The sequence below is a fragment of the Notamacropus eugenii genome, chromosome 6, assembly GCF_028372415.1.
Source record: "Notamacropus eugenii isolate mMacEug1 chromosome 6, mMacEug1.pri_v2, whole genome shotgun sequence".
In the NCBI taxonomy this organism is placed as follows: domain Eukaryota; kingdom Metazoa; phylum Chordata; class Mammalia; order Diprotodontia; family Macropodidae; genus Notamacropus; species Notamacropus eugenii.
In genome coordinates, this window is record NC_092877.1 from 303,581,318 (window position 1) to 303,607,075 (window position 25,758).

Below are 25,758 nucleotides of genomic sequence, written 5' to 3' on the forward strand. Positions count from 1 at the left end.
TTCTTTGGCTGGCTAGCATTCTGAGACTACACTTTTTCCAGCCTTATTTCAGCCACACATGACATGTTCCAGCCATGGATTCCTCTGTCTTCCCTAAAACACCTTGGACCTTCCTGCCTCTGTCTGTGCCTTGGCTTCTACTGTTCTGTATGCTTGCCATGATGAAGAATCTTTTAAACTCTTTTCTGTTTTTTAAAGCCTCACCAAAATGCCACATCCTTGATCTCTCTCTCCTTCCCCAAGTCCCTAATACCGCCCCCTCCGCAATCCTTATCCCATAATACTTTGTTTTGTTCCTCTCTAAAGTACTTAACCTGAATCATAAGATCACAGTTACCATCTGAATCCATTAGCAAACTAAGCTTTCAGAGTGTAGGAACTATTGTCCTATCTAAACCTTGTCTCTTCCCCAAAGGGTAGGCACTTAATAAATGGGAATTGAATTAAGTTCTCAAAGCCAACTTAGAATACCTGGTAAGTGTATTTTGGGTACTGAGGGGAAAGAGAAGTCCTAAATTTTGAAAAAACTGAAGAATTTCCATACTCAGAATTGGGATTAGGAGAAAAGCCAAGTCCAGTGCACATTCAGTGAATTGCCCAAGGACATATTGTAAATAAATGAGGATAACCTTCAAAACCCAGGTCTCTTGGTTCCCACTGTGAGGCTTGTGAAACTACCTTGTCATGAATTCCTGCATAGCTTTGAAGAGTAGCCTGATCTCTGATGAAAGATCCACCCACCTGCATTCATTTAGTTCATGTCAGGAGGAAGAGCGGCTGAGTCATTCCCTTTTCACAGAGTAGATATTCTGAAGTTTGAGCCATCTAGCTAACCTTTGAAATGTCTGAAAAGCACCATGACAAAGAGTCAGATGAGTCCCTACATCCTTCTCAGGCTTCTAGTCCTACCAAGTGTGTGTGAGAGGGAAGTGGGGTGGAAGGAGGAGACTTCTTTTGGAAAATGCGATTTCCCTGCTCGCTTTTATCCTGCTGTCAGAGTCAAGGGCCCTTATCTCAAGTAAGGATGTGGAGATCTTTCTCCAGCCCAAAGGGAAATCTGTTTCCCTTTGGAAATGACTATTTCTTTTTATTCTCAAGCACTACTGAGTTTTGAGGAAGAGGAATAAGAATAAGGCATCTATGGATTTATCTTGATCTTCCAATTCCTTTCCGACAACTTCATCCATTAGTCCTTTATTAAATGCCTAAAGTGGACAGAGCACTGTGCTAATTGGGGAGACACAAATATAAACCATTCTCTTTGCCTTCAAGGAGTTCCCAGTCTGGCAAGGGGGGATATGGCACAAATATCTATAAGATAAAATGAAAAACAATCCCATGACAGGGGTGCCAGATCTCCCAATGCCCTCTCATCACCTGCCTGCTACCCTGCTCCAGTTCTCTTGTCTCTGTTGCCTGGCAAGTGTTCCTGTGCAAATTCAAATTTTTATTCCTATTATCTATAAAACACCATGTTGCCTTAGTGGGATATTGTAACATAAGCAATATGCTTTGGGCTTGAGTTTGGCACAGTTTCCTCTCAGTTCCTGTCCTTATATTTGCAACACAAAATTAGGAAGGTATGGATTGGTTCTCATTCATGAAATCTGAAGAGGACACAAATCTGGATTACATTTTTCCTTCATATAATGACTTAATTTAAGTAGTGACCTTTGCAATTATGACCATGTATTGTTAATTTTGTGTTTTAGGGAAAGTAAATAGATCTTGACTTAAAAAGGGAGGGAAAGCAATCATTCCTCCATTCAGAATTCCTATTTTATTCCCTCTGAGGCTTGTGGCCACAATTTTCAAAGTTAGATATGGTTACCTTTTAGTTAGCTTTGAGGTTATAATATATCATCATATTTGGAAATATATGCTCACCTCTTTCACGTGTTGATTTTTTTCTCTTCCTTTAGCATTTCTGCTACTTTTTGTCTGTTGAAAAGAAAAAAATATTACATTTCCCAGTAGTGCCTAATTAAGAATAAGATCAAAATTCTCTATTTAAATGTATTTTGATGCCTCCTAGTGGAGCCAAGCCTAACAGTAGGTCATATGTCTTTTAACCTGAGGTTCAGTCTGGTTAAGGATGGAGAGATTTCTCACCAAAGGGTTAGCCACCACATGATGAATTTTTCAACCCAAGAGATTCATGAAGACTGTCTCCTAAGGCATGGAGAGATTTGCAGTCTGCACTGAATGGTCTCACCAATAATATTACACACATTTGAAGTTTTGAACATATAAACAAAATTTAGACTGATAAAAGAACCAGTCAGTTCCTCAAAAGAGTTAGGAAAAACTATTTCCATCTCTTCCCATTTCCTTTCCACAAAACTCCATCCCATGTCTGAAAGCTCTAAGGTCCATGCAAGCAACTATGAAGATCATAGACTTTAATGAGCACAGTAATGAGAGTTTTAACAATCTGACATCATGATTTTAAGAGCTGCTTTCATTCTTGGTCTCACTTCACCTAATCTCATTTGCGAAAGGTGGTGTCCAAAAGTCACTCTATGTCTTCATAAAGCGAGGTAATATAGAAAACTAAGCAGTTAACCCACAGAACTATGAAATATTAAGGCAGGAAAGGACCTTAGAGGTTACCCAATTTAACAACATTTTATTTTGTGTTTTTTAAAAAAATATTTTATTGAGTCTTTAAAAAATCTGTTACTTCCCAATGATTTCCTCACTCCCACTTCTAAGCCATCCTTTTAAAAAAAAAGTATATGTTAAAAAAAGAGCCATACTTTATCAGGTACACCTGCTCCTGCACCTATAGTTCATCACTTTTCTATGGAATCAAGGGTAGCATGCTTTACCTTCAGTCCTCTTAAATCAAAATTGTTCAAAATTGATCAAAGTTAGGAGATCTTGCAATATTGTTTTCCTTCACACTATCGCAGTCATTATATAAATTGTATTCTTGGTTCTGTTTCCTTTGCTCAGTATCACTTTATAGAGGTTTTCCGCAGTTTATCCCAAATTTTTCGTATTCATTGTTTCTTAGGAGTTAATAACATTCCATTTCATTCCTCTACTACAGTTGGGGCAACCATTCTTCATCTGATGGGTACCTACTTTGCTTCCCCAAACTTTTCATTTTATAAAGGAGGAAATAGAGGCTTATAGAGGAAAAATGACTGGACATATGTCACACAGTTGAGAAATCATGTAGCTAGGGTTTGAATCCATTCATTCAACTCCAAATTCCCAACTCTTTCTCCTATATCATATGATCTCACAGTTTCAACTTTTAAAGGATTTTCTCCTAAAGCACAAGTTATATCCAGAAGGCATTGGGCTCTGGAAATTTAGTGATATAACATAGTAAGTTGAGAAATGGTGACCTGAAAAGTTTAATCTGATTTTTCCAGAATAGTTAATTAAGATATTCAGGAGATAGCTTAAAAGTTGAGACATAAGAGACATGCATACATGAACCTGTATCATTCCCCTGACTCCTATACCAAACACATTTACAATACTATGGAATATAATAGAAAATTAGATATTACAGTGATCTTGGAAGCAAGGTTGATAATTATGCCATATCATAATATTATATTATATGTGTGTTTAATTCTAAAAGTCAATGCAAAATTAAAAAAATTATCTTCTTCCTCTTTATATATAAGTGATTATAGAATTTGAGGGGGATGATAGTAAGAAGATTTTCCCATTGAAAATTGACCACTATTTTTATAATTGGTTATTTGATTGATATGTAAATTTACTATGTTTTGACATTTTTGGTCCAGCTTTCTAAAATGATCCCTCAAATATTAAAATGTGTTGGTAGGGAAAAAAATGTTGATTTAAGAAATAGATATCATTGATAGGGATAAGATTTGTGTTTATTGATCTAGGACATTCCTGGATAGGGAAGCTTCCTCCACCAGGGCAGATGCACCTTTTTTTGCAACTTGGAATCTTAGAGAGTTGCCTAGGTCAGAGGGGTCAAACTCCCAGCCACTCATTGGTTTGCCATAACCAGATTAACATTTAACGTGGAAATGTTTAGACAAAATAAATAAAAATCCAACATAGGCAATGCTAATTCGTAGTTTTCCAAGTCAATGTGCAGTGGCAGGGATCTGTTTCTATTTGAGTTTGACTTCACTGACCTAGATGACTAAGAAGTTAAGAGACTTGATTCTACATCTTCATGATTTCAAGGCCAGCTCTCTACTCACTGTCATGTTATCCCTCAACACAGGCATTAAAATAATCCCATACTCTAATGGATCTGTGATCTTATCAACATAGATATTTTTAGCAACGATGCAGATGATAGTCCATCTTTATATTCTCTTATCCATTTATAAATCTTCCACAGGTGAACCACCGTGAAGAAAAGAGAATATTGGGGGAAAATAGGATTGTTGAATATTTGATGTAAATTAAACCTCATCCTCCCAAATCAAGTTTTTTTTTGGTCTAGAATCTAGTTATTGGTGTTAAGGAAAAAATTGAATCACTTCCTTGTACTGAAATTTTAATCAAAACAACATTTCTTAATAAGATTTTTTATTCTTCAGTAAAGTCAGTGTGTTGTCATTTCTTTCTTAAAGAGAATCTCCCTTTTCCCTCCGCACAGGGAGCATGGCCACAAGCAGGCTAATAGGTGCAGTGGCAGGGACCATTCTGGCCCTGGGGGTGATTTTTGGAGGCACAGGGTGGGGAATGGAGTAAGCATTTTTCTGAGTTTCAGAGTTTTCATGTTTGGTGCCTAGTGTGTGAGGTAACTGTTGGTCCCTGCCCCTTCTGTGTCTTGTGTCCTTGGCTTTGTGTCATGTGGTGGTTGTATTTGTGGTGTGATTTGAATGTTTCTGTATCCTGGAGTTTGCTTGTGCTGTGTTGAACCCTCTCCTGTCTGGGACAATGTGGGGCATAAATGAATAAGTTTGTGAAGATTGGACAGCATCACAAGCAATATTTTCTAAATGTCTCACCCAGTGCTCAAATTGGGAGAACAAAAATACATATTTAGAGAGATTCTGACAGCCTTTAACTGTCAAAAAAATCCATGTGAACCATGTTTATATTAGATTCAGTTTTTTAATCTGGGGAGATCTCTTTATCAATAGATCTTCACTTTCAATGAGGTGCACAATTAGCCAAAATAAACACAAGTAACAAGGTCTCTTGAAGAAAGTCTAAAAAATGAGCTATTAGCGTTTTCACTTATTTAATGTAATAGGGTGGTATATAGCATGTTTCCATTGGGCCCTAAGTTAGAGGTTTGGGAAATCTATGACCCTTTCATCATCCTCCTGGAAAATACTTCAGATCAACCAGATCTGAAGTTCTAGCACCAATTCCATACCTGCAGGTTCTTATGCTTGTTCTAATCTAGTCTACAAAGCACAGGGTCACATAGTTAGTAGTTGTCTTGTTAATTAATTGACAAGTAGCTGATTGTTTCATGCCACTTCCAGTTCCTTCTTGGGTTGATTGTGTACATCAATGGTGTCAAACTCAAATAGAAGTGTGGGCCACTAAACCATACGTACAGATTCCTGCAGGCTAAAGAAAGTCTTAGAAAGCCACATATTAACATTATATGTATTTTACCACATTTTTATTTGTTTTGCTAAATATTTTCCAACTATATTTTAATCTAACTCAGCCACACATGGGAATATTGTGGGACACATGCATCCTGAAACACAAGGCATCTATGGTGTACATCACCCAACCCCACAGAACAGGTGTCAACTCTCCATGTGGTACTGGATGGGTGTGGAACTCTTCTATGGAGAGTGACCAACACTAGGCTGAAGGATAACAATGTTTTAGTCTCTCTCCAAACCTTGGTATCATACAGAGTGCCACAATATCTCTCACTGAGTCTGAAAGTCTTCTTTCAATAAATTGATGGCTTCACACTTATTATTTCTCCTCATTGTGTCTCAGAAACAACTTAACTATCTTTAGCAGAAACTAGCAACTCTTGACTAAATCAGTGATCACCTTGCAAACAGCTGTCATCTCTCCATCTTCTTCCAGATTTATTGGGACACAAGGATATAATATTTGTTTTCTGTGATCATGAAGGGAACATGGAAAGATTAAACTGATGAAAAGTATCAGATGAAAAGAATGAACCCAGGAGGTCACTGGATTAGTAGATAGCAGCTTTGTTTCAGGGAAGTAATGAATTAGAAATAATGTCAGTCTGTGCCTGTGTTTCTCTAGAAATCACCCAGATAGCTCAGCTATTTATAGACCTGGAGAACATTAGCCAGGTTGGATTTATATGTGAGACTTGATAAAACTATCTGGAAAAGAATTATAAATACTAAAATATGTATTTTCTTCATCCTTCTTCGTTTAAAATGCATCAAATGTATAGATATTGGTAAAATATTTAATGGAATTTTAAAAAAACCAATGAAATACTCTACTTTTATTTTAAATGCATTCACCTTAAAAGAATATTTTGACTTGCAATACATATGAGCTTACCTAATACTTGGAAAGTACCAATATTTTTCTTCATAGACAGAGATTTCATGTGTACTAAGGAGTAATCTTTTCATAATATTGGTATATAAAAATTTTCTTTGATGCTTAGATAACAATATTAAGATGTGACATTCATTTATGTACTAGCGTTCAATTCCAAATCCCCTCTATGAGAATTCCCCATTGAACCCGAAAGACTCAGCATCAGTAGCCCCAAATTCATTCCATATATTTTTCACCAAATTAAAATACAAAACTTATTACTCAGAGTTAAATTTCAATAGTATGACATACTAGCCTAATAACTAAGCAAGAAAACAATGCCTTAATTTATAAGAGGAAAAAAATCTGAGTTGCCAGCATTTGTTGCCTGTCATTTTTAAGTTTTCTTGGTTTGTAGTGGTCATATTTTTCCAGGTAAGTCTAGAAAGTGGGGTTTTTTTAAATAGAAAATTTGTACTAATTTGGTACTTTGTTTGTCTCTGTAGGTTCCTATTTGTTTTTTGTTGAATTTAGATTATTTCTAATACTACTGAGAACTTCATTATAATGTAGACTGGTTTTTAGCTTTAAAAAAATAGGAAAGATTATTTGAAACATACTTGACTTAACTGATAGTCCAATGTATGTTTCATGACTAAGGGCTCAGGATTAAAATTTTCTTTGGGTTCAACTCATTAGATCTAAATAATAAAATCAAGGATCATCTGCATTAGGGTAGATAGATAGATAGAGATATATAGATATATACTTTTAATTCCTTAAAACATTATTTTATGCTGGAAAATCAAAAATCAGCTAAGAATGAGACCTACTCTATGTATAGTGTGATATATTTGGTTTTTTGATATTATATTAACTTCTTATCATGAGAGGCACTATGGGATAGTAGATAGAAGCTGTGAAGTCAGAAGTCCTGGGTGCAAGTTCTGATTCTGAAGAATACTATCTGTGTGACAGTGGACAAGTCCTTAGGCAGCTCTGTAAGATGCTAAGTCATAGCTAAAGTGCTGATCAATGGAAGGAGTTTCCATGGTGATGAAATCACAAGTCTAAATCCACATGCTCCTGCTCCCCCTCAAAAAAAACCTAAACACAAAACCCTATTGTCAAACTAGGGAAAATTTCATAGTGAAATGAGGGACTGTTATACAGTGGTTTCCTCCCCAACTCCCATGAGGGAGGGAAAATACATGTTATATGTATGTGATACACACATGTGTTATACTCCTTTGGAGCATAGTTGAGAACACCAAATCTAAGAGTCAACCTGTTGTTTCCATGGACACGTCTTCCCCCTCAGCTTCTTGTCCACTAAAACAAAGTTCTCTAACACATTAAAACACATTGAGCAGCTAGTGTATCCTGACATTCATGCCTCCAAATGAAGGACACATTTGAAATCATGTCCACTTTTATACCCAGTTGAACAGGAAAGATTTTTTACACCCGTGTATGTGCTTAAGAACTCAAGGGGGTTTGGGAGTCTGGGAAAACACTTGCCCTTATAAAGTGCTACCTGAGCCATGATGCTTAAATTTTTTAAATGTAAAATAGGAGGGAAGCATTGCCCTGAAACTTGAGCAGAATTTCTGCACATTAGAGTTATAATGACTAGAGAAAGTAGTTTTATATGAAAAGAAATGTTGAACTAGAAGAGCCAAAGAGAGTTTCAACATCATATAGAACACAAGTTATTTGTCAAATCATTGTTACTGAGAGATCCACTTTATATAGTTCATCTTTTATGCTCATTCCAGCTCATCTCTTTATGCCCCTCCGTGCCCTGCCTTTATCTTGCAAAGAACAGGGCATTTGGAAAGCAGCCTCAATCAACTGGGTATGAAGAGCTTTCTTCCTGTTTGGAAGAGTGATTTTCCTGCTCCTTCAGTGTTTTCCCTTTCCCACCCCACTTTAATCTTTCTCTCCTTAAAGATAATCTCAAGAGATGCTTTGATGTGGAAACCGTGTCTCTGGAGAGACGAATTGTGTGTTTCAACTGCAGCTCTTTCTTTTAAATTGATCACACATACTCTTTCCCTGAGACCTTCTCATTGTGGTTGCCTACAATGTGTAAAATAAGATTTAGGTAACTCTAGTTACTGAGTCAAGTCAATAAGCATTTATTAATCACGTACTGTGTGCTAGGCACTGTCAGCAAGGCTTTTTCTTTCTTTATCTTCACTATTTGTGTATGTGTGAGAAATAATACTGATATCATATGTCTTTATGATATTCTCACAGACTTCAGTGTTGGTATTTGGGGTTCTGGAAGAGTGGGGAGAGAAAGAGAATTGGGTAACCAGAAGCAAGGCTAGCTTGTAGCAAGAGTCCTTGATGGGAGTACTTAGCATTTGCTGTGGTCAACATTTATTTTCCCCTTATTTAAAAGGATCTAAAGAGGAACCTTATAAAATTTAATTATCACACAGTGAAATGCTTCAGGTTTCAGTTAAGGAGGAATCTAAATCCAAGTAATAGGTGCTATGGTCCCTTGACCACATTGTGTTTGTCCTTCATTTTTGAAGAGGACTGTGATAGCAAGGAGATGATGACATGACTTGCAGTTGACTTTGAGTGAAGAAGGGCTGTGCATAGCCTCACTTTCTCCTCCTGAGTCATCTGGGTCCAGTGGCCAGATAGATATTTATCAGGATGACTGGAGATATAAGGGAAAAAAAAGTTTAAAAATGTTAAGAGATCTTTGAAATCCCTTACTGATGTAAACTAAGTGGTTGGTTCTTACCTATTTCTTCCCATAATCCTTTGTCACAGGTCCTAGTGCCACCAATCTTATAATAGGTTCCATCGCTGGTGCCATCCTGGTAGCAGCTATTGTCCTTGGGGGGACAGGATGGGGCTTTAAGTAAGCAATGCCGCATGTCTTCTATTCAGTGGCTATGGCAATTTTCTTCTCGCTTACATAACCAAGTTTTGAGTTCCTGCTACAAGATCTATAGGTTTTAAAAGTTAAAAATATTAAAAATAAATGTTATTCTCAAGGTGATTGGGGGTGGGGACAGGGAGGAATGGCTGCAGAACATCAGATATTATCTGGGTGCAAATAGAACTGAGCATAGAAGGAAGAGACACTCACTAATTAAGGGGAAACAGCACGTAAGGTCTTGCAGAAAAATCTCCCCTTAGCACTGAGAAGCAAGTAGGTATTTTAAGATCATTTGTACATGTGGTACTGTATAACTTTTCCAAGTTATAGGCCATACAATTGAAAAGTAGGCCAGTGCTAAATTACATGCTTCCATTTTTGGAAACATAGACTTAATAAACCAAACCAGAAGGATATTCATCATAGTACACGTCTTATTATATACATAAGCATCCATGTATATCACACATATCAGGTCTGGCTGTGAAGTTACTCAATTTAAAGAAAAACTCAACATTCACTTGTATAAGATTTTAAAGTAGTTTATTTCTTTAAATCATTGGAATAGTACTTTAAATTTCTCACTTTGGGAAATTAATAATTTGCAAGTGCTAATACTGATTTGACTTTTTTGTATGCTTTTAAAATGGTCTTCTTTTTGTATTGAACATTAATTAGCAAGTTGAGTTCATTTGGACAGGCAAAACATATAGTTAAGGCCAATGTGGGCTTCAGAATCTCAATCATGAATATGCCTTTTTTTGTATCCATTGTTTTTATCCTGGAGCTGTCTAGGCTCTTTGTATATCCCCAATTCACTTACTAATAGTAATTTCTTTTCCTTTACTATGCATTGTGGAGATCTGGCCTACACATTGTATTTTTATTTTTGGGCACAGACAATCAGTATGAGTTGCTCAGATCATGTGCCATATATTTCCCCTGTAAAGAAATGCTTAATTGTACCTGATGTAGTAACATAGTAAAATGGAATAAGTCTAGCCAGATAATTCAAGGTTTTGTTTTTTTAAAAATCTACATTTCGTTGAAGTGAATTTATAATATGTAGGGCTGGAAGGGACATTAGAAGTTACCTAGTCCAACACCCTCATTTTACAGGTGAAAAAACAGATTCAGAGATGGGAAATGTAGCCCAAGGTCATGTAGCTAGCAGACCTAAGAGCAGGAATTTTGAACAAGGTTCCATCACTCCAAATTCCACAGTATAATTCTGTAGATCAATAATTATATAGAAATATCGTATTATTGATTCACAGGATCTACAAGCATAGTTAAAAAACCTAAATTATTTGTCTAATTGCTTTATCTCTTCATTTTCTTTTGTGTATGCAACCCGATTTTGATCTACTTAATCTAATTAAAATGAATTTAGTTATTCTAAGTGGAAAAGCACACAAAATGAGAAACATGATGAAGTCTGCTTTAGGATGAATCAGTGGAGGAAAAAGATTCAGTGTATTTTTTTGCACCCTGGAGTTTTGCTTAATCAAGGGAATATATATACATATATATTATATATTTTTATATATAATGTACATACATATATATTTTTATATATATAATATATATACATATATATATATATACATATTGGGGTTTTCTTGATAAAGTCCAAGTGTTTGACTATTGTAACATAAATCTACAAACTCATTTTAAAAACGATTTCTTCCATATATACTGATCCATCATATACTTGTCTAGGGAAACAACCTTTCAGCAAAATAGGTAGCTGGAAAATGCCATGGTACAAGGTAGAACACAATTTGGAACTGATTTGGTGTGTACAAGACACAAAATGTGTAACCTACATTTGAGTTGTACTTACCATAAAACTGATATCGATCTCCTGCCAATGCTATATCTCTTCTCTGGCATCATCCTAGTTCAGATGAAGATCTCTGTGAGACAAAAGGCCTTTGTCCAGTTCGGTAGATTCCACACTCTCCTACTGTCTGGACTGATTTCAATATTCCCTTGAAATCTTTTCCCATAAAGATTTCTAAACCCAAACAAATAGGCTACCACCTAGATTCTTTCCTCTCAAGGCACTATAAAAGACAAGTTCTGAGGTCCAACCATCTTAAGGCTTGAAGCCCATCTCCTTGGACACATTTCAAAATATATTCCATTAGCCACCTGTATTATCCAATTCAGTTCAAGTCATTCACCATTTATTAAGCATCTCCTTTGTCCCAGGTCTATTCACCTTCACCAGAAACTCTTATAGTTTCTTCCAATGTTTTCCTAATGAACACCTGGGTGAGTATGCCATTTCAAAAAATTCAAAATGAGAACATTATTCTGTAGCAGAACCTCAGAACACTGGCCTGGCCTAGCTCACAGCTTGAAGTGCATGTTTCTTTGGGGGATGATGGAAAAGCCTTTTTCACCTGTGTGTTAAGTCAGTGAGACCCAGCCCACATCATTTCCAGATTGAAGGCCAAATTCTGATTGCTTTCTCAGAACAGGGATATGCAGGTAGTCTTAAAGATGGTGAAGAAAGGGGGTGAATGTTCTATACAAAGGGAGATTGAGCACGTATTGATTTGGAGACCACTCCGAGGGCATGTCATCCAAAAAAAAATCAGACTTGTGTATGATAAGGAACCGACCAGTCAGACTTCTGGCCAAGGTTAGTATTAACTAGCAGCCCATTTTAAGAGTATAAGAGCATCCTTTACCATAACCACTAAAGTAGTAGAAACAGGGCGGAAAGGCTCTTTGTCTAGCTGCGCAAACAAACAATGATAAAGCTACTTTATGTGCAACATCAAAGGAAAAAGAAAAGACCCTAAAAATAAATCTGGGACCCTGACCTTGGCCATTTAGGGGATTTAGGAAGGTCACTGCTTTATGTTGTCCTTTGTTGCTTCTATGTGGATACTTAATAGTGAAACTTACTATGATGTTTGATTGGCAGAATTTGAGAGCGACCAGATCCTACATCTGGTTTTTGAAGATGAAGATGTCCTGAATTTTAAATATTAAATACAACTGTAGCCTATCTTGGCTTGTGTGTGTTTGTGTGTGTGTGTGTGTGCGCGCGCGCACACTTTTGGCTACACTGTTTAAGTTAACTAACAACTTTTCAAGTGATGATTTTCAGAACTGTGAAGTAAATACTCCTGTTTTCTAGTTGGATTAGACTTTTAAGTCTTTTGTTGGGCTCAGTGCAAAATGGAAGGAGTCTTCTTTAAGAGCAGAGAATAGTAGAGAAGAATTTGAAAAAGCAAGACTTGGATTTTTTTTGTGAACCTACTAACTGGGCATGCATTGAGAGCATTACTTGCCATTAATGAACTCAAGAATTGAGATTTTACAGTAATACATGCTCGTGGAAAATATGTTGCATGATGGAGAGAATGACCATTTCCTCCTAAAATTGTATTTCATCTCATATCGTCTTAAAGGCTTCATGTTATTGAAATGTTAAAGAATTACAGGCCTTCCACCCAGACCCCTATAGCTGTCCAAGTCTAGAAGCAGATTATCTGACCCTAAGACTTGCCTTTGAACCCGTGTCTTTAAATGGTTTTCTTAAATTCTTTTATCTCCAAGTAAGAGGAGGTGTATATGTGTGTGTGTGTGTGTGTGTGACTATTCCAGAAATATCAAAATCATGGTAATTAGAAAGTTGTAAACGTCAGCATGGTGTAACATGCTTCCATGTGGAACTCCTGGAAAGAGAAATTCAGTTTGATTTGGTGGGAGATTTCCCTGCCCGCCATTTCAGATGAGTTAGAGTTAAACTAAACTCTAAAAGTTTATCCTTGCCTGATTTAGAGGATAGCAGGAACGTGATGTAGTCCAAAGTTTTTTAGGGTTTCCAGAATATCACTATTTCTTGATGGTCACCAAGGACTCTTGGAATTTAGGAGATAAAAAAGATATTATTAGTTGCAGACAATATCTTCTAGTGACAGATCTATCCTCCCCTATCTCTGCCCTCATCTTTGCTCACCTTCCCTCTTCTCCTTCTCCTCTCCTCCTCTATATTCCCATTCAAAAAAAAAATAGAAGCAATGTAGAAAGAATTCCAGATTTTACAAACAGTGTCCTAGGTTTTGTCTGTGGGCCCTGAGACACTTACCTCAAACGTAAGAGTTAGCACATAGAGAAAGCAAAGCATTTGGCAGAGCATGAGGAGAAGATTAGGCAGTGAAATGACCTTAGGATAAAATCACAATGATTGAGACACCATGTTTCAGCATCATGATCTTCCTATCATTACTTCATGACACTAAGGTGGAGTTGCATCATCCAATAATTTGTCCCTTAATCACTTTTGAATAATACACACTGGGTTGAGCCTTCCTGACTCTTCTTGAAAACAGTTAGTGAGCAAAATATGGTCTTCGCCGCCTGAGGAAGCAGGACAGATAGATTAAAGAGGCTTAGCAGTAGTTTCATTCATCTATATTTTTAAGCAATAAAAGAAATTGGTAGAGGTGGGTTGATGTGTAAACTAGTAGTATTGATAGGAAGGAAGAAAAAAATTAGTTGGGAACTCAGAAGGAAAGACTATAATGAGAAAGTGGCTTGTTAGCAAAACCAGAATCGTAAGTGAGCCATAGTATTGCATCATGTTCTTCTGACCACAATATTGGTAGAGCCATGTCACTCGGGACATTGTCCTTAACTGTCTGAGTTATTCACTTGACTAACTGTAGTAACTATACAGAAATGAGTATTTCTGACCTTAGCTTCTTGATAGTATGTGATGTCATGCTATGGGCCAGGTGAGGGATGCCCTCAGTACAATCAGGCTATGCTTCCAGGATGTGTGGGTCCACTTTGGCTCATGTTTATTTCATGGAACTAAGAGACTAATTGTTTATGGATTCAACTAAAACATGGATTTTAGAATTAGTATCTATGGAATATTTCTAAGGAAGTTAATTAGGTGTTTTGCATGCCCTATTAGATAATAACAGAAAACAGGTTAACTGTTAAAATATGTAGAAACTTATTGTTAATTGAATTTTCTCAGGAGATTAAATACATTTTTCTTTTTAAATCTTGAGTGATGGTACACTTCATTATTCTGAGAAAATGAGACCAAGCATCACCAGTCTCAGCATCTTTGAATTCTATTTCCATATCCCAGTGAAAGCTAATGAGCTAGATCCTCTCCTACCACTGCTTCTCTGGGGATACTTTGCAGTCAAGGGAGCTTTTCTAATCACAGTGGCACTGCTCCTATCGAATGACACTGGCCTGGACGATTTCATGCTGTCTTCGTACTTGGGGGTCTAACAGTATATTAGGGAACACCCTTCGTCTCCAGTGGACACAGGAAGCTACTAGGTTAGGGGTCAAAGATGAGGGCTGGCTCTGACTCTAGCCCAGACCAATCTCTGATATTGTCAGGGTGTCTTGGGGATAGAAACAATTCTACATCTTCTTCTGGGGTTTCAGACCACTTTTAGAGAATTGTGGGAAGGAAGGCATGGGAGGAAGAGAGAAATGAATGGTGCCCCTCATGCATAAAAACTTTTGAGAAGCTGGGCTATGAAAAAAACTCCTCACCAATTATATTCTTTTCTAGTCTATATTTACAGCTCCAGAGAAGAGTTATACAGCATGAAGTATCCAACAATCTTCCTTGTCTCTGATCCTGTGACTATAGGAGAAAAGGGACAAGCATTTATGAACTCCCAGGGAAATACACAACTGTCATCTGATAGTCTGTGAGACTTAGTAGCTACCAAAATCCTCCAAAGTGATATGACTGACTGAAAAACTTATGTTAAATATTTCCCTTTTGCGAGAAGCTGAAGAGATTCTTGAGGCTTTGAGTTTGGAATTAAAGTTATTTGTTTGCTCTGCCATTTATAGATGTTTTTGTCAAGAATCATATTTATCTTCCTGCCCCAAATTGGTCATTGACCAAGAAATGAAGGACAGTAGACTAATATGTACCTGAGAGTAGGATCCAGTGCCTTTTGTTTTGTAGTTTTAATAATGGCTGTTACTGGCAATGGATGGGGGTGTAGGGATGGATTTTGTTTTGCTATAGACAAAAATAATAGCTCACATTAATGTAGCACTTGAAGATTTGCAAATAGTTTTGACCTCTCAATTCCTGTATGGAAGATAGTCTAAGTATTATTATCCCCCTTTTATAGATAAGGAAACCAAAGGTCAGAGAGGTACAGTCAACCTAGGTCTTCTTGTTCCAAACCTAATACTTTTCCCACCATACCAGTTGCCTTCACTCGGTGGAGTCAGTGAAAAATGGGAACAGGTAACTTCATGACTCACATCCTAGGCTGGTATTTTAGGAAGGCTGGGCAACGAATGAACTACAGGTTATGAATAGCAGACTCTGATATCCTTCACATCCATCCACCCTTAGGTTTGTCTCTAATGTGCCAGGGTTAGTAGGGAGTGGATAGCTCCCTATTGGAAGGAAATAGAACAGTCACAACAGGAAGAATGGTATTGAATCTTATGAGAGTTGTGGAAGGAAATTAACTAGGTGGAGGTTCCAGTACTTACAGTTTCACATTAAACTTTACCAAATGACTTCATGGGAGAAGAATAGTTACAAACCAACCCTGACATAGAAATCCCCAAGTGTTGTTTAGTAGAAAGACTGCTGAATTCAGAGTCAAACCCCAGCTCTGCTACTTACTTTCTGGGTGACTTTGGGCAAGTCATTTAATCTCTGGTCCTCATCTACCAGACGTGGAGGTGGAAACCAGATGACCTCTAAGAGGCTTCCAGTTCTAAATCCTTTGATATCATGATAGTCCTTAAGTCCTTTACCCAGTACAACCACAGAAACCTTTCTTCCTTGTGCAGAGTATTTGTCTACCCTTATCCACTCCCCCACTTCAGAACTTCATATCCTTCCTACCTCCCATAGTCTCTGGGACCACCACCCTTTCTCCGCATCTATAAACCCTCAACCTCTGACTTTACCCTAATGCTGGATTATAGGTTTTGTGCTATGGGAATATGGATGGGTTTGGGGGAGAAGGGATAGAAGAATCTTACTCATTGCTAGTTCTCACTATCCCTCAACCATCAAACCCACTGCCCTTCAATTCCCTCTACTTTTTATTGGTCCTCATTGCATTCCTTCCCCCCACCAAGTTGTCATTCCACTCTTCATCCCATTTTCCACTACTAGAGCCTCCATCTTCATGTCTCCTATCCTCCATCCACTCCCTTTATACCTAGAATTGCTGCAGGAGTCACCTCCTGTAATGCCCAGCAGGCTGGAGGGGCAGGGAGTAGGAAGTGCTGCTAGGACTGAAGAGAGGGTAAAAAGCAGGCAGGAAGGTACAGAAGATCATGAGATTGAGAGTTAAAAGACGTTTTTAAGGCCGCCTTATTTTACAGATGAAGACAGGGAGACCCAGGGAGGTTAAAGGATTTGCCCAAAATAACACAAGGAATAAGTGACAGATGGTAGGATTTAAACCCCAGCCCTCTTGACTCTGAATTCAATGCTTTTCCCCCTGCATAGACATGCTTGTGTTCTCAATTTGGAATTATGGATGTATTTCCCTACTTGTTACATGTGGTTGTTAGGTTCTGTGCTCCCATTGATACCTGATAGATGAGAAAGCTCAGGCCCAGAGACAGTAAATGATTGGTTAAAGATGATAGATAGTAATCCTAAGTTTTAGTATAGCCAGGAATGAATTTTACCTTCTCTCCTTTTACAAGTGCAGAGGAATGCCTCTGCTGTCTTGGATATGGCTATGATTTTTACAGCAGCAGACTGGGAAAACTCATGGAATTTAGGCTCTTGGACATGGCCATGATTCTTACATTCAGTAGATTGGCGAAATTTGGGATACTTAGGTTGCAGCCATTTCTACCTTTAAGATTAGCAATATTTGTCAGGAAGATGATCACGCTCTCCCACATTCATTTCAAATGACAACTGATGTTTTGTTTTCTTCTATTCTGAGTTATTTCTGCCCATCTAGCTAGACAGTTTATATCACAAATGTGGCTCATTACATTGCTCTTTTTCCCCCCTTTAAAATACTACTAGCATGGTAGTATCACAGTTTAGGAATTGTACTTCTACAGACTGCAGTCACCCAATGCAGACCATTGCAATGAAAGACTTGACTTACAGGCTAGGCTTTTGGTTTTACCTCTGTGTTCCTGGTTTCACTTAAGCACTGTTTGTTTTGGAGTATCAGTTCAAGAGATGTTAATTAGTTTAGTACTAGATTAAAAAAACCAATTTTTTTTTTTTAGTCTGTAAGGAAGAGTAAGTCCTGTGTCTAAGAAGAAACAGTTTCTGGTTGCATGTAACTTGGTGGTGGGAGTGACATACATACACAGTATTTTGATTAAATGCATGACCCCCTTGCTTGATGCCCCACATAAAGCCAGATTCTGGGGAGGTTGCACCCAACCTTTTGTCGTTGCCTTGTAGTGTCTTGCTGTTTTATTGGCTTAGGGATCACTTTCTAGGAGATTGGACACTATGCTCAAGGCTTTTACTTGCTGACTCTGATATGCACTAAATTTTTTGCACTTGCTCAACTAACCTGAGTCTGTGTCCATTCTTCTTTGAGTGCATAATCTTACTATACACTCTACTTTCTTATTAGAGAATGAAAGCGTTTGGTTCCATGGAGTGGTAAGAGCTCATAACACTGAGGCGCTGAAATGTCACATAGGGCCATTTCTGTGGGCATCTAAGTGAGTAAAGTGACAATGAGAGGATTGCTACAAGATCCTAAACATTCTAAGTAGCTCTTGTAGCCTTAGATGTCCCATTTTCCTAGTAAGCAAAATGTCCAATGTGAATACCCAATCCTGTGAGACTTTCTGTTATTTGGGGTTCCATATTGACTGTGCTTTCCCACATGACCCAGGAGGCCACAGAGGCTTCTTTTGATTTAGCATGAGAAAATGGGAGTGATATTTGGCCACCCAAAATTCACATTGGCTGACACTCTAGATTTATGAATATTAGCTATTTTCCATCTCAATTCGAAGTGAATTTGGAGTCTCTGCCTCAGTGTGAGTTGATTACTTTACTCTGGACCTAACATTTGTTATTATCATTGTCATTATCACCCTCATTATTCCATTGTGGTCTGATTAATATTGTGTGTGTGTTTTTTTCCCTGCCTCCATCTTCTTTTGACACACTCTGGAAGAAATGTCAAAAAGAGAAGGTTTGATCCAAGTCAACAAGGCCCCATCTGAAGTCACTGCACTGGATCAGCTTCCCCTTATACTTTGGAATTCTGGGTATGAAGTCCTTGCAGCCAATATGCAGGAACTGCTAAGTCGATAAAGAAGAACCCTAGGTGATGACCAGAAAACTAAAGGTGGGGTGAGGGAATGAGGGAAAAGAAAACTGTCCTTTTTGGAGATAAGTTCAAATACTGATCCCTTCCCTACACCTGTCATCAATGGGAGGGAAAAAGACAATCCAGGTATTAGAAGGGAAAAAAAAACTTTCAGAATATGTTTGTGGTTTTGTTTTGTTTTTGTTTTTGCTTTTTCTAAATGGAAGAAAGAAGGGGCAAAACCAAATCAAGTGCAATAAAAGGACCATTTCACAAAAATAAAACAGCAGATGATTTTTTTCCTCTCAGCCTGCTGACAGAATCCTTGAAACGAGTGGCATGACATTTTTTTCTTTTCATATTGATGACAACTTCAGCGGCATGAAGAACTAATTTTGAAAGGGTATAAACTGCATGGCGTATTTACAACAAGCTCACAAGCCAACCCTCAGCAAAACCTGCAACTGAATTCATAAAGGAAAGAGAACGTGAACTCAGAGAAGCTGATTTGGGGCACATTTCATAAAGGAACTTCCATCTTCAACTATATATAGTGCTCTTGTGTGCTCTGTCTCTCTCTGTTTCTCTCTCTCTCACTCTGTCACTGTCTCTCTGTCTCTGTCTCTCTCTATCTCTGTCTGTCTCCTCCACCCTCCCTCTCTTTGTTTCTCCCTCTCTTTTTTCTCTCTCTGTTTCTCTCTCTCTCTCACTCTGTCACTGTCTCTCTGTCTCTGTCTCTCTCTATCTCTGTCTGTCTCTGTCTCTCTCCTCTACCCTCCCTCTCCTTGTTTCTCCCTCTCTTTTTCTCTCTCTCTCTGTTTCTGTCTCTATTGGTCTGTTTCTTTCAACTCCGTAGCTTCCTCCTTTTGTTGAGTCACTATTGTTTTCTAACCTGGACCAAAGGCCCTTTGGATATGGGAGCTATTGTCTGGATGATGATGCTAATGTATATTTCTTTTAAAAATGTAAATAATGGAAATAAGAATTTTTGACCTCATTTTCACTAGTCTCTATTGAAAGATTTCTTGTAAAGGCGCTCTGCGAATGGATTTGTTGGGCTTTTTTTGCTCCCCACTTTTTTTTGGTAGCATGTGTATTGTGGGTGTTGGGCTTGCTCACAAATGGATGGTGATAACTTGCAGATGCAAGGAGTTTGGGCACAGAACAGATGTGGTTTCATGTTTGTACGCTCAAAACCAAAAACGACAATAACAAAATATCCACATTAAACTAGACATGTAAATGCAAATGTATGTAATAACTACAAGTCTCTCTAGAATTTTTGATGTCATGCAAAATTTGTGTATATAATGTAAGAAAGTAGACACCTTCTCAAATTAATCACAAAAGTGCCAAGTTCATGATTTTAATATTTGGTTTTAACAATTTTCTTTCCCTCTTTCTCATGTGAAAGGAGAAAAAGCTTAAATGAAGCCTTAAATTATCATCACAAATGCCCAAAACTTGTGGAAAGCAAAGCTTTCCTTTTTAGTAGTATACATACATATATACATATATAAATATTCTTGTCAATGTTCCATTCATGTTCACCGTCTCTCCCTCTTTGGGATATCTCTTACAGAACCAATGCTGGGAGAACAAGATTAACACTTGCCTCCTTTGTTAACATCGTTGTATCAGGCTTTTACTGTATGTGGTTGTGTTTGGGGGAATACAACTTGACTCACAGTAAATCCTAATCCATGTAATACTGTGCAATTATAATAGGATTTTATTCCATCTTGATTCACACCATACTCTTCCTTCTAGGCAGAATTTCAAAGTTAACCTGTGCATGCAAGTCACTCTGAGTTTCCTTCAACATCACAGACTCTGTCCCATTCCATGTCAGGATAGCTTTGATTTAAGCGTTGGCTATCACCACTAAGTTGTGAACAGATTTTGTTCCAGAGGAACCTTCCGAGGTGGGCATTTTGATAGCTAGCCAAGCGTACCAGACAAAGAAGAGTCCTGCAGGTGAGGGTCACAGGTAAAAGCCATCTTCAAAAAAGGTTCAAAAAGAACCAATAATATCCACTCCTTTGGAGGAAAACAAGATGTGCCATTCAACTTGCTTTTCCTACTGGACTGGTTTTGAAGTTTTGCTCAAAGTCCTTTCCTTGAAAGAAAATAAGTGCAATGGCAATACTTGCCACCTGTTTTACCTTTGGCTTTGGAAAATGCCATCCGAAAGACTTTTTTGTTGTTGTTGCTGTTACTTTTAGTTCAAAAAATTGAATTTTACAGGGTATATTTAATCATAATGTTATCTCATCCAATGCAACAAGCGTATATCTAGCACCTACTCTGCTCAAGACTGTGGGCTAGGCATTAGGGATATGGAGACAAGTCAAGAAAACAAGCATTATTTCCTCCTACCATGTTCCAGGCATTGGGTGTACAAAGAAAGACCAAAATGCTGCCTGCCCTCAAGGAGGTCCCAATCTAATGTGGGAAGAAAATAAACAAACAACTGTGTTTGAGGAAACAAAAAAAGAGTCCCTGCTCCAAAAGGAGATTCCATTCTATTTGCTCACATAGCAGCAACCTTTATTTTTTAACTGCTGGAACAGACCATACTCTAACATCTTGATACTGTTATTTATGAGTAATAGGTGCTATGTACATGTGCAGTCTTTCTCTAGAAATAAGAGCTAGGTTTTTATTGTAATAACAGGGCTACAAAAGGGGTTTATTAGCCTTCGTAAGACACAGGGTTGTATCCATCTATTGTAGACATGGGCTCTTTCAGGTTGGGGGAAACTCAGAGTGCTTGGAATTTTTGCTGCAGCTGTATCGCTTAGTGCCTCCCTGTTAGGGGGTGACACTCATCCACTAGCAGATACTAAGCTGTTGCTATGTAAATGATATACATTTTACTTCTGTTCCAGAGGTAACATGGAGGCTCTAGAGAAACACCATTTGCTATTCGTAAACAAGTTCAATCTATCCCGTTTCAACTTTTAAGCAATTCTCAAACAACATTGTGTATGTGCGATGTTATATTTGAATCAGACCACAGTGGTCCCCAATATTATGTACATATGGCCAGTGTCCATGTAACTTTTTGTTACACCGGCAGTTTTGTAGGTGATAGGAACCTAACACTCCAATGTTCAATTACTTGCACACATATGTAAACCACACAAGCTTTATGCTGTGTCTACATTGAGTAAAAAAGGTAACCAAACACCCAAACTGGTTAAAACAGCAAAGGAAAAACTTTTAAAACTGATTGTAAGAATCACCTTTCCAGTGGTATGGGGCTATAGAATTTCCACCCTTTCACAGCATATTATTTGCCTTTGGACATGCCATTCTGTTGCTCAATGTTGTGGGGGTGTATCTTCTATTAATTTGGGCCCAGAACACAAGACCGTCCCTTTTTAATGTTACTCAACAAGGATAAGTGTTAAGTGCTGACAAGTTCCCATTTCACCTGCTCTACTTTTGCTGCACTAATCAAGGACGCTGGGATGAGAAGATGTGTGCTAAAGATGTTGCTCAAACTGGTATGCTGCATGATTCCACTGAATTAGAGCTAACCCTACCAGAACACATAGGTGCATGTTAAGAACCAAGAACCACATAGAACTCTGGAGTTTTACCAAGTTTTCTTTACTATGCAAAGATGGGTATTGCACAAACAAAATTCAAAGACTAGTAGCTGAGGAATTTTACAAAAACAATACTTGAATTTATTTTGTTTAAAAGCATCCCATCACGTTTTCTAGTCACTCTCGCTTTCTCCATGAATCTTTCTTTTAAAATGATTTGTAATTATTTTTTAAGTGCACAGCTGGATGTTTCAAATCCGTTTTGATTTGAACTTAGGAACTCATTCATATCTTGTTGGCTGCTGATGAACGGAGAATCAATAGTCATTATTCTGCATCTTTTAGTCAAATGAGTATTAAAACTTTCATGAACATAGAATGTTGTCACTTTATGTTTACTCATTTTCTCACTCCCTTTTCTGTATTCTCCTATGTTGTTTATTAAATGTCTGCTCAGAATCTCAACCGTGTGCTAGAAACAGTCTTTTCATGAAAAATTAGTTGAAATTGCTGCATCGGATCCAGATGTGCCAAATAAAATAAATGTTTTGATTAAAGATGAATATCTCCCTCATCAAGATTCAGGCTTCCTTGCATTGGAAGACTTTTGTTTCTCTAAAATCAATAAAGAGACAAAGGAGTCTGCTCTTTTCTGAATTACAGATGGAAATGGGAAGGTCAATGATGTTAGACTTGAGATTAAGACACCATTAGTTTCAAAATGAGTACACAACATTTTTTTTTAACCAGAAAGGTTCATAGTGAAGTGTTGGAAAAACATTCTAATTGCAGTGTTCCTTGTCCCAAGTATTTGCCTTCTGAACTATATCTAAAGAAGAGCATGATATAGGTGATAGGGAACTAACTTTGAATCAAAAGACTTGGTTTCCGATCCCATCTTTTGTTGTTGTTCAGTCATTTTCAGTCGTGGCTGACTCTTCATGATCCCATTTTGGGTTTTCTTGCAAAGATACTGGCAAATGGCAAAGCATTCCTTCTACATCTTATTTAAGGAAATTAAGCATTAAAGAGATGAGTTAAGGGGCTTGCCCAGGTTCACATACACATATATGTAATATCCCATTTTATTCTAAGAATATATTAATTAAATGAGTCTGCCTTTACTAAATCAAAACTGTCAGAAGAGATATGTTTAAATAAGAGACATAATCCTGCACCACACTAATTTCAGAAAAATCATTTTGGCTAGAATTGCTGGCATGCCTCAGAGTCATGTGGAACTCTTTTTTTTAAATTGCTTCCAGATCAAACTTCCATTGGACAAGTCCAATATGTCCAGCAACAATTTGCCTTACACATTCTTCACGGTTTGGAGAGGGAAAAAATGAATGAATGAGGAAGCATAATGTAATGGATACAGTACTTACAGTCAGGACAGTCTGGGTTAGAATGCCCTTTCAGATATTTACTAGCTAACTATTTGATGATGGCAAGCCATATTACCTTTCTAAGTTTCAGTTACCTTATCTGTAAAATGGGACAACAATATCTATAGTTTCTACGTCACAAGATTGTTATGAGACTTAACAGATGTTTAACCCAGGGCTACTCAAGAACATTGGGCTCAAACAGACCAAGGCTTCAATATTCAGGCTTGATCTCAAATGGTCAGATTCTCTTTCTTCGGCTAGTTGTCATCAGTGAACTTAATCCAAGAAAGTCTCCACTGAAAATTAGAGCTAGATTATGTCTTGGATGTGCTCAGATACATGTGACATGGTCTATGAATCCTGCACAAGCACCCAGCATATAATACATGCCGAATTTGGTCAAACTTTATTACACCCCATGAAAAATCCAGACTGTACAGTAACAAATCACAGAAGCCCATGAAAAAGTATAGAAACATATATTGCTCAAATACCATCAGTGGTACCATGGAAGGGAATTGAACTTGGGGTTGTTGTCTGAGTGACCTTTTATCCTTCTGGTGAGTGTGTCCTTCCCACAGTACTACACAGTCTCTCTGACAGCAGTACTTCAACCCTACGGATTAGACATCCTTCAAAGGTAAACATGCTTTGGAGCTTTCTGAATAAGTAACGCTTTCTAATTGGATATGCCCTGTTTGAATAACTCACTTTACTGTCCAAGTAGGATGCTACAAAAGAACCATGTGGATTGAATTCTCCCTTATCGAAGACAGAGAATGCATTGGAAAATATTATCTCTAGAAAGTCCATTATCCAAACATTTGAATTTGGTGTTATCATAAATCAACTCTCAAAGCAGATGTTGATGTTGTCCAGGGCATCTTTCTCTTCTGTTAGAGGGCTTGATTTTGAGATTATGCTGCCCAGGGAATTCAAATCCTTCCCCTTCCCTACATGAGTTTGAGGTTTAGGAAAAGTGTACTTGAACTACCTTCTCAGTTGCCCTGTGAACACTTGTCTCCCATTACCATGTGCCTCTACAGTAATAGCAGCTTCTAGTGGTAGAAAGAATTCCCATTTTCCTCCTAGGTGCTCTTTTAAGAAAGTGGAAAGGGAAAGAATGAAGAATAATTCCTCCAGCACTAAGCCCCGACTAATATAGTTAGTCTCAATTTACTTTTATAGCCCAGAACAGTGCTCTTTCCACTAGAACCCTTTATGATTTATGAATGAATAACTCAAGAAAGTGTATGGCCCTAGATCAAAGCAGAAATCTGTGAATGTGAAGTTGAAGATCAGCCAACCACTTAAAAAAGGGGGGCATTTGCATTGTGCTTTAATATTTGCAAAACACTTTACAGATACAGGTAAGGGATTAGGGATTGGGATCTTGGAAGTTCTTGATCAAATTGAGCTGCTCCAGTCAAACTGATAAAATTATAGGATTTCAGCCATTGTCAGTCCTTGGTCAAATTAAAAAATCACTCAATCAGACTGATAGGATGCAGGGACTGAGTGACTGAAGAGTCAGTGACTCCTCTGTCAGCCCTCTCTAGCTGCCTGATTTTAGGAAACCCACTTTACTTCCCTAAGTTTCATCTTTCTCTGTGGAAAAATGAAGGAGAAAGCTATATAATTTCTAAGACCACTTCCAGTTCTAAAATGATTCTATAAAAAGAAGATGTTCTCCAAGCAGGACAGGTTCTCCACTAACAGACAAAACCATGAGATTAAAATACATATTTATAGTCCTACTCTGTGTGAACAGTCTCCTCTCCCCTTCCTCAATAATGACAAATGTTTACACAGCGCTTTACAAAATGCATTCCCCTCCACAACCCTTGAAGTAAGTGGTATCATCATTCTTAGTCTCATTTTGTTGATGAAAAAAAAAAATTCAGACAGGTCATGTGACCCATCAGTGGTCTCATAAAAGCATGGGACCCAGTATAGTTGACCTGAAATTAAGTTTTCTGACCATCCATTTCATCTCACCATCCATTTTTTTTAGATCCTAGTCCTGATCTTATATTTCTATGGATTTTCCCATCGACACAATCATCATGGGTTGGGGGAATCCAATGTATTACTCATTGTCACAAATTTAGAGCTAGAAGAGGTCATCTAGTCCAGCATTCTAACTT

General features: G+C 37.7%; 1 protein-coding gene across 3 annotated transcripts in view; it reads left to right on the forward strand.

Annotated features, from left to right (window-relative positions):
* The window catches only part of ADAM23 (ADAM metallopeptidase domain 23), a 251,703-nt gene extending 229,018 nt beyond the window's left edge, over nucleotides 1-22,685 (forward strand). The window contains exons 25-26 of one of the 3 annotated variants that reach the window (XM_072617376.1): nucleotides 9,256-9,346; nucleotides 18,529-18,667. In XM_072617376.1, coding sequence (XP_072473477.1) covers nucleotides 9,256-9,346; nucleotides 18,529-18,577 — 140 coding nt within the window. In that variant the 3' untranslated portion in view covers nucleotides 18,578-18,667. Of the gene's footprint in view, nucleotides 1-4,609; nucleotides 6,249-9,255; nucleotides 9,347-18,528 lie in introns of those variants that run through there. The other 2 variants (XM_072617378.1, XM_072617377.1) reach the window with 2 other exon arrangements.
* The last annotated feature ends 3,073 nt before the right edge of the window (nucleotides 22,686-25,758 follow it).